Below are 10,084 nucleotides of genomic sequence, written 5' to 3' on the forward strand. Positions count from 1 at the left end.
TTCTTACAAAAGGTAAAACATATATAAAAATAAAAACTTTGAAAGCTAGGAAGTTCACAGATTAGGTCCCACAAACAACCTTAGCTGACCTCACACCATTGGTCATCCTCTAGCTACCTACCAACCCTCATGTCTGGAAATTCTGAACACAAAGGGTGATATCATAGCAGCAAAATCTCTATTAAAATGATCCACTCAAGTGCATCGGCTGCCAGCTGGTCCGCTAGGGATTAGCTGTAGCCATGCAGTATAATTCCTAATTACTTCACCGATTCTCTTGATTACTAGTACTGTGCACTAGATCTCAATTAGCACTCAAGCACTAACAACATTTGAGATTCCAGCCATAAGACTATTTTGCAGCGTGGGAGAGGTGGGAGGAAGAAAGGAGAGACTTGGAAACACAAGGCATAATTAGCTTTTGGGAAAGTTTTCTAACTCTGCAATCACATGTCAATCACCCTCAAAGTTTTACCTGATAGGGAACCCCCACCTCCAACCCAAGAAGTTATAGGCGTTCAAAACTAAGCTTAGAAAGTAAGTTAGAATTTAACCTTGGAACAACTCATAGAAGCAGTATCTGCACTAGATCTCAAAGAAGTCTGGAACCGACTAAGTTTGAAGTGTCTAGGCCAAGCCAATTCCTAGATATAGCTTGACACACACAAAAAAACACTTACCTTTTCAAAAAGTAAAATATATTACATCTCTCAGAAATTACATCTCTCAGAAAATTTAGAGACAAGGTGGGTGAAGTAATGTCTTTTATTGGACCAACTTCTGTTTGGTGAGAGAGAAGTTTTTGAGCTAATACAAAGCTCGTCTTCAGGTAAGACGAGCAGATGCAGTAACGCTCACCAGGTAAGAAATGCTCTGTGTAAGCTCGAAAGCTTGTCTCTCTCACCTACAGAAGTTCATCCAATAAAAGATATTGCCTCACCCACCTTGTCTCTCTAATATCCTGGTACCAACATGACTACAGCAACACTGTATAGATCTACCAATAATGGCTCATCTGATTCACAGCATAGTTTGACAAAAAGAATTCTACTCGACAAAGTCCACATGTGAAATTTCACATCCAGTTCAGTTGTATGGAATGGGCAAAATCTCTGGGTACGTCTTCACTACCCGCTGTATCGGCGGGTAGCAATCGATTTATCCGGGATCGATATATCGCGTCTCGTTAAGACGCGATATATCGATCCCCGAACGCGCTCACCGTCGACTCCGGAACTCCACCAGAGCAAGCGGCGGTAGCGCAGTCGACGGGGGAGCCGCGGCCGTCGATCCCGCGCCGTGTGGACCCCAGGTAATTCGATCCAAGATATTCGCTATTCGCGTAGCTGAAGTTGCATATCTTGGATCGATCCCCCCTCCCTCCCAGTGTAGACCAGCCCTACGTTACAACGGGAAAAACTAGTTGCAGCCTCAACTACTGAGAGAATGCTGATCCTTTCCACAATTAGGGCAGGAAATGATCTCTTTAGTCCACATTCCTGAGACCAGTGCAAGATTTAGGGCTTGTTTACGTTGTCCCGCAGTTTGGACTACAGGATTGGAAATAACAGTGCACTAACGCATTAATGCAGTCCTGTTTGAAGAGGACTATGTTAACATGAACTAGGAACCCTTTAGTTCATGCCTGCAGTGTCCACGAGGGAGAGTTACAGTGCAGCACGTTAGTTCTCACTGCTATTCACAACCCCATAGTCCAAACTGCGGGGCAGTGTAGACAAGCCCATAGGGTTCCAGTTTTAGTGACCACAGGTCCTGACCCAGACATCAGGAGCAGCATACAACATGGCAGTTATGCGAGTTCTTATAAAAAGAGTATATACACTAACCTGCTCGTAGATTTCAATTGCCTTCTGGTACTGCTCTAACTGAGCGGCATATGCAGCCACCTTCAGCAGACACCTGTTAGCTGAACTAGAATCAAGGACTTCAGTTAAAATAAGTAACGGTTCAGTACCTAGTGGTAAACGTGTCAATTTCCCTACTTCTCTAATAGAGACACCCACTAGTTAATGTATGTGAAAACATTACCCAGTAGTTACCTATTAAAAAATGAGTATATTAAAAATACCAAAATTATTAAAACACTAAGATCATATGTTGAATCTGAAAGCTTTCTGCAAATCTACAGAAAGTTCTCTTCCCAGTGACCTATGGTATGATATTCAGCCCCAAGGAGACTAGAAAGCATGTGCATTAAACTTTTCACAGTATATGGAAGTCAAACATTAAAATCTAAACAAAGTCAGAAATCAGTTTTCACATGCAAGCACCTTAATAGGTCTCCAAAGATCTTAATTTGAATACTCATATTGACAGATAGGTAAGTGAATGGTGACAATCTCAGCATCTTAATGCAGGATTTGGACATCTTATTAAAGAATTCACAAATTAGGGGAGGCATACAATACTTGCACATCTTATTATAGGAAAGAAAAAAGAAGGATAAATCCAGACTGTAAATCTTCCTTGTTTAAAATAACTATTCTATGAAGAAGACTTGCCTGTTGGATTCTTCTCCTTTGTAGTAATCTGCAGCTTGTTCATAATGTGCAATTGCCTAAAAGACAGACACAAACATTTTTCTCTCAACATGTTACTTTTGAGATGAGATTTTTGGGGAAGATTGTATTTACAAAGATTAGAATTTTTCAAAATTCCTCAGGTGGTTTTAGAGGGATACCATGACATCTCATTTTTATTGTCCCACAGGATTATACCAATATTGAAACACTGCAACCCATCCCGAATGAACTCCGATTAAGAGCTCGATTCTGCAAACAGGACTACTGACTATAGCTCTTACTACTGTATGTAATCGCACTGAAATCAAATGGAAAGCTTTGCAGACAGCCTGGAGAAGGAAAGAACGGAGAGGAGAAAGGCCCAGGAGTGCCAGCAGGAAAAGGAGAGGGAGATGCCCCAGGCCATAATGGGGCTTCTCCGCAGCAAACACAAATGCTGCAGACTCTTGTGGACTTACAGGTTCAACAATCCTGGGCTCACCTCCCTTTGCAGTCCATGCAGAACTCCATTGCAGCATCCACCCTCAACATTCCACATGGCATCAAGGGCCGCCGCCCTACCCCTCTACCACTCCACCCCAGGAGACATTACGGAAAACCACAGCTTCACATACACTGACCTGTGACCGCCACAGTAGCTGTATGTGTGGCTAAAATGGCCATGAATGTTCTTTCCTCTTGAAAAGTTCCGTTCTATTAATTCATGAAGTTTTTAACGTCTTTGCTTTTAAATTGCACAGATTTTTCTTTTCACTGATTTTGTTACTGAATAAAATTCTATTATTTGGAAAATAATTCATCTTTAGTAGTTCACAGCATATGCTGTGGAGTGCCTAGCAGTTCTGAAATCACCTGCTTACTTGTTACTGCACAGTGTGACAACTCACAGGATCAGTGACCTACACGGTGTAATAATGATACATGTACAGCAAGCACTGCAAAATTAATACGTGCACTGACAATGGTACAGTCCGACATGTACCCCCAGCACCACACAATTCCTAATAGGCCACAAAACAGCAGGGCCACATATAGAGCACAGTACACCACAATGCGTTCCTGCGGCTCACTGTAAAAGTGCTTCTTCAAAGCCTCTCTGAGTCATATAGCTGCGATAAGCTCTTCTAACAGCCCTTGTATCTGGCGGTTTGAACTCAGCAGACAGCCTCTCCACCTCTGCCCTCCATCCCAGTGGCAACCTTTCCCCCTTGGCTTCACAGATATTATGTAGGACAGCTATAGCCATTGGGATATTTTTCTTACTGAGATCCTATCTTGTGAGTAAACAATGCCGGTGTCCCTTCAATCTGCCAAAGGCACATTCAACTTCATTCTGCACCTGCTGATCTGGTAGTTGAATCTTTCCTTGCTGCTGTCAAGGTGGCTGGGATATGGCTTCAAGAGTAAGGTTCAGATTTTGTCAGGGATATTTTTAATAAAAATCACGGACGGGTCATGGGCAATAAAGCCCGTGACCTGTCCGTGATTTTTACTAAAAATATCCCTGACAAAATGGGGAGAGAGGAGGGTCCAGCACCTACAGCAACTGGGGGCTCTGGGGTCCCTGCTCGGCCCGCCATGGCTGGGCAGAGGCAGGGAGGCTCCTGCGGCCTGCAAGAGCTCCGGGGAACCCCCACCATCTGCGGGGGCTGGGAGCTCAGGGGTCCCCTTGCTGCCCAGGGCCCGCCGCCAGCAGCGGCTGAGAGCTGCGGGGCTGCCTGCTGACAGCTCCAGCCCTGGGGCACAAAATGTCACAGAGGTCTCTGGAAGTCATGGATTCTGTAACTTCCATGACATCTGTGACATAATCGTAGCCTTATTCATGAGCCACCTGAACAAGGGGTAGGCTAGGTCCCCCAGGATCACTACTGGCATTTCAACGTTGCCAATGGTTATCCACCGGTCAGGAAAAAAAGTCCCTCCTTATAGCTTTCTAAAAAGTCCTGTGTTCTTAAAGATGTGAGTATCATGCACCTTCCCTGACCAGCTCACACTGATGTCAGTCAAGTGTCCCCAGTGATCCATCAATGTTTGCATAACCACACAAAAGTAGCCCTTCTGCTGATGCGCGCTATGGCAAGGTGGTCTGGTGCCAAAAGAGGGATATGAGGGCCGTTTATTGCTCCACCACAGTTCAGGAACCCCATTGTTGCAAATCCATCCACTATGTCCTGCACATTGCCAAGAGTCACAGTCCTGCGCAGCAGGAAGAGATTAATGGCCCTGCACGGAGGCCTGCATTACAGTCACTTGCATGACAATGGCCCCTGCAGTGCATTTTCCCACTCCAAACCGATTCCCCACTGTTTCCATGGTGCGATCACTCACTTCCCCACTGTCAGTGCAGCTCTCGTTTTGGGGTCCCTGCACTGGAGGTCTGGGGCGAGCTTGGCTCACAGATCTGGGAATGTGGCCGTGTTCTGCAGCCGCTGTTCATCATTCCAAGCCTGCATTACAATGCAATCCCACCAGTGAGTACAGTGAGTACTCGTGAGTACTCCAGAAGCAGCACACCACCATCTCCAGCTGCTCCGTGAATGCCAACAACCTTGAGTTGGTGCTCGCTATATCTCACAGCAGTCTGTCCTCCAAGGAATCGTCATGTTCCCCATTGATTTGGTTATTCCTGCAGCTCCGGACTTCGTGTCCTGTGCTTGCAGTGCTTACAGCAACAGTGCAGAGCAGTGCAGGCTTCCGTGCTTCAGTCAGAGACGGCGGATAGCGAGGAGAGCTATGGAGGTTCGTGGGATTTTGAAAAAAGGAGCAAAAATTATGGGATATGAATGACATTACGGGATGGAGACAGTTACATGCTGGGAAGCTGACCCCTTGCTCTGAGTCACCCCCTGCGCAACTCGTTTAGGCCCCATCATGCATTGCAAAACTTCCCAAAAGACAGTGCGCTGGACAGTGGCGGGTTGCACACTGGGACTCCTACCCATGGTGCACAACATTGTGCATCGACAAACGCACTCCTGGTGAGCACATGCATCACCGACACAAGGAGCCAAGTATGCACACGCACAAGCAATATACTAACAACAGCAGCTTAATGCCAACATAACTTGGGTCGACTAAAGTTGGTAGTGCACACATGGCCTTAGAGGAAAGACAGATATCAACTGGACTCACTAAAAATATCACTTCCCATGACAAACCGCACTTTCCTTGTAGGGTAAAGGGAAAGAGTCTCTCATCAGAGTCTGTTAGCTCTGACATGCTTCACATCCAAGGCTGCAGGCACCACAGACATCCTATCACACTTCTGCAATGATTTGTCAAATCATATTAAATGTGTGTAGCTTGACTGTCCAAAAGAGCTGTACCATATAAACAACTTCTGTGCAATTCACACTTTCCTGTCAGTCTTTCACAAACACTTTGAAACTGACCGACAGTGCATCATCCTCATCAGGTCTGAAATGGGGCCTGGGGTATTTCAAGAGCACTCGCGTAAATCTAAAAGTGACTTGCTCAGTCCATCTGCTTCACGCCTCCATATGAGAGTCAAGCTTCCACTGATGATCATAAGGAAAGGAAGAGGTAACTTAAAAACATGGAAGAGAGGGGGGGAAAGAGGCACATCAAAGGCAAAGACCAAACAACTCATCAGTGAGCCTTGATCCTGGTATCACTTGTACCAAATTTAACTACACTAACTTCACACAAGTTACTCCCGACATATACCTACATCAGCAATATCGAAAACAAGCCTAGAGACTTTAAGTTCCTGGAAGAGCCTGATTCATGAAGTTCCCTAGGCCAGCAGAGTGAAGTTTCATACGCAGTTCTGATAGCACATTCAAAAGTACAGTTTCAATGAAAAGTTCGAACAGTTTAATTAGCTTACCTTTTCAATATCTACCAGCTCGGTCTCATAAATCTCTGCAATGGTGATGTGATGCTTGGCTGCAATCGTAAATCGGCCCTAGGATGGACAATTAAAAAAAAAAAAGATATACAGGGTTTTTTTCCCCCTCTCTCCTTCAAGTACATGCGGCATTTATTACTTTTAATAGAACAATGATTTAATCAAACTAGTTTAAATAAAGAGGCATCAATCTAAGTTGCCACACATTAGGATACCAACCCCAACTCCTCAAGGCCATACCATTTCTTACCAGGTCTGTGTAAATATCGATGGCTGCATTTAAGCAGTTCATAGCCTCTGTAGCGTAAGCATTCAGGAAAAACAATGAAAAATAAAATCAGCAGAGACATCCAGACATTGTTCAACAGTTCAGCTTTCACCAAGGCAAGGCAGTATTTCTGCTGTGTCTGTCTGTTCTGACCAGAAACCGAAATAGCCAGCTCCTCAAACAACCAGCTACCCAGGCTCTGAAACTACAGACATACATTTTAATGCCCCAAGTGTTACACCTACAAAAACCTCTGAGATGGGTGAACTAAAAGAGCATTTGTATTGGCAAATCTAGTAAACATATAATGCCAAATTCCATGGAGAAATGCACATCCTATGTACAAACTGATTTTTCCCAGACCAAAATTTTGGCTTTGAAAAGTTACACATTCAAAAACTAGCACGTGCAAAAACCTGTATGCCCAGTCTCTTAGTTTGCTTTTGAAAATGTTGTCCAGAAGAAGCAAGCTTTTAGTATACTCAAATACCTAGTGAATACACAGGAACTCTGTCAATATTCATAAGAACATAAGCATGGCCATACCGGATCAGACCAACAGTCAAACTAGACCAGTATCCAGTATTCCGACAGTGAGGGAATGAAAAGAACAGGGCAATTAGCAAGTGATCCATCCCGTTGCCCACTCCCAGCTTCCGGCAGTCAGAACCATTGACGGACCTATCCTCCATGAATTTTTCTAATTCTTTTATGAACCCCATTATAGTTTTGGCCTTCACAACATCCCCTGGCAATGAGTTCCACAGGGTTGACTGCACATTGTGTGAAGAAGTCCTTCCTTATGTTTGTTTTAAACCTGCTGCCCATTAATTATATTGGGTGACCCCGGTATGTGTGTTATGTGAGGGGGTAAATAACACTTTCAGATTCACGATCGTCACACCCTTCATGATTTTATAGACCTCTGTCATATCCCCCTTACTTGACTCTTTTTTTAAGATGAACAGTCTCAGTCTTGTTAATCTCTTGTCAGATGAAAGCTGTTCCATCCCCCTATTCATTTTTGTTGCCCTTCTCTGGACTTTTTCCAATTCTAATATATCATTTTAGAGATGGGGTGACCAGAACTGCACGCAGTATTCAAGGTGTGCGTGTTAACAAATACAGTTATTTGGAATCCAATTGTGTCCATGTGGTTTCCCCATATTCTTAAGGCTGTGAGAGACAAAGGACACAACATACAGGTTGTTTGAACACATCTTTGCCCATGAGTTGGTGTCTTTTCTATCCCTAAGAGAGTTTTGCGATCTTTCCCCTTTCATTCGCCCCCCCCGCCACTGAAAAGTCCAAACGGAAAGCTGAACAAGTCTCCTTACTTGAATCTGTCAATGATGTTTCCATAGGAAGTCAAAGGGGTCACTGTTACTTAATATGAAGCATCTTTCATGCTGTCTACCATAATTCTAAATCGTACTGGCTAAGAAACAGACCAGGGTCCAAATTCTGCTCTCAGTTACACCAGGGTAAACCCAGAGTAATTCTGTTTAAGCTACTGGATTCACTCCAGATGAATACAGGTACAAACAGAACACAATCTGGTTCACAACTGGCATCGACAGAGACAAAGAACTACACCTCTACCCCGATATAACGCGACCCGATATAACACGAATTCGGATATAACGTGGTAAAACAGCGCTCCGGGCGGGCGGGGCTGCGCACTCCAGCGGATCAAACCAAGTTCGATATAACGCGGTCTCACCTATAACACAGTAAGATTTTTTGGCTCCCGAGGACAGCGTTATATCGAGGTAGAGGTGTACTTCTTTAGACCTGTAAATCCCCAAACACACAAATGGGTAAAACCAGACCTATCATGACCAATCTTATTTCAATAGGCTCATGAAAAAATTTAATCAGATTGCTTCAACCCAGTACAGACATGATAAATTTAGCATTAGTTGCAGAACATGAATGAGGAAACAGGCCTTAAGTAAACGATTTCTTGCCTCTACGAAATGCTCACACTCCAAGACCCTACTTAAAGTGCTTTATAGAAAACTACACTGAAGATCTTAAACCAAATACCTGGCTTACAAAAGGAAGCCAGCCTGCCAGTTACTACACAACTAACAGGATTTGTATATTCCTGTACAGTATTTCATTTGCCTTACCTTGTGGATCTGCCTTTTTGTAAGCATTCCCAGCATCCACAAAACTGATGGCTGCATCATGTTTACTCTGTAGTTGCATATGGAGCTTGGCTGCCTGACAAAATGCATTTCCTGCAGCTAGGAAAGAAATAAATCGAAAAAGATTAATATTTCCAGTCTCATTTAATAAGCATGAATGTATGGACGTGCCGACAGTAAAAAGATGAGCATGTACTGCTTTCCACTACCTGAAGAACTTTAATAGATACGGCAACGATGCAAGTGGAAGAAAAGGCACATGAATTCCAGTGACCAAATCATGCTCTCAGCTACACATGCTTGTGATTTGTGGAGAACTGCTATCCTTAAGTCTGCAAAATCATGGTGTTAAGAACACATATGGCCAAATTTCAATGGACCTACACAATTATAATTTTTTGACTGTGCACCCTGATGCGCAAACAAAAAACTCTGTATTTGTATGCACAAATCAGGTCACCATCCCTAAAACTACCCCATTTGCTCACACAAATGTTTTCTTCCATGCACAGAAAGAGGAACATGCAGCGTAGGAGGCCCACTGAAAATTTAAGGTCACATTTTCAAAGAGACAGCTTTCCTTTTGCAGCTGCAATTTGCATATGCAAAATCTGTACCCTCACTTTTATGTCTGAAATTGGATGGTGTATTCGACTCTGAATACTTCACCTCTACCGGATTTGTATGTGCAATCAGGTAGTCAGAGGCGGATCATATAGATGTACTTTGACTTGCCACTGCAATTAATTCTGTGGGTGTCAAACTGCAAATGGAAACTGCACCTGAGAAAAGGGAGGCTGAGACTTATCCCTTTTTGAAATGTTTAGTTCCTGCAACTTGATGGTAGATGAAGCAATAAAATCACTGTTTCTTACTCCTGAGGGCATTCTGCACCAAAAATATAAAAATTCTTCACACAGTATTTTAAAATTCTGCAAATTTTATTTGTCAAATAAATGTGAGGCTCCAGCATGGCACTGGGGAGCACAGGCCACTGGCTGCACAGATGTGGGAGATCAGTGTGCAGCTCCCCCCTTGGGACACAGACTCAGTGGTGAGGCTGCACCCAACTCTGACACAGCGCAAGGACCGGGCCTGCCCAGAAACACCCCAGGGCCCTGCCCCTCCATGCCAGGTGCACCAGGTGTGAGCAGACAGGCTCAGCAAGGCAGGATCCAAGTGTGGAGGGGCTCAGTGTGGGGGGATCCAGGTGTGGGTTGAGAGGGTTCTGTGTGGGGCAATCTGGGTA

The 10,084-nt window shown here is 44.1% G+C and overlaps 2 protein-coding genes across 3 annotated transcripts in view; one reads left to right on the forward strand and one right to left on the reverse strand.

Annotated features, from left to right (window-relative positions):
- LOC112104279 (GDNF-inducible zinc finger protein 1-like) overlaps positions 1–2,926 on the forward strand; it is a 32,102-nt gene extending 29,176 nt beyond the window's left edge. The window contains exon 7 of the transcript XR_002907898.2: positions 2,731–2,926. The gene's annotated coding sequence lies outside the window, so the exon portion shown is untranslated. The remainder of the gene's footprint in view (positions 1–2,730) is intronic.
- Positions 1–10,084, reverse strand: part of NAPB (NSF attachment protein beta) — a 35,186-nt gene that overhangs the window by 7,222 nt on the left and 17,880 nt on the right. The window contains exons 3-7 of one of the 2 annotated variants that reach the window (XM_026653118.2): positions 8,818–8,934; positions 6,665–6,711; positions 6,394–6,471; positions 2,523–2,578; positions 1,848–1,932 (exon numbers count right to left, since the gene is read on the reverse strand). In XM_026653118.2, coding sequence (XP_026508903.1) covers positions 1,848–1,932; positions 2,523–2,578; positions 6,394–6,471; positions 6,665–6,711; positions 8,818–8,934 — 383 coding nt within the window. The remainder of the gene's footprint in view (positions 1–1,847; positions 1,933–2,522; positions 2,579–6,393; positions 6,472–6,664; positions 6,712–8,817; positions 8,935–10,084) is intronic. The other variant, XM_026653119.2, reaches the window with a different exon arrangement.

The sequence above is a fragment of the Terrapene carolina genome, unplaced genomic scaffold (assembly GCF_002925995.2).
Source record: "Terrapene carolina triunguis isolate 2854851 unplaced genomic scaffold, T_m_triunguis-2.0 Scaffold132, whole genome shotgun sequence".
NCBI classification, from domain to species: Eukaryota; Metazoa; Chordata; order Testudines; family Emydidae; genus Terrapene; species Terrapene triunguis.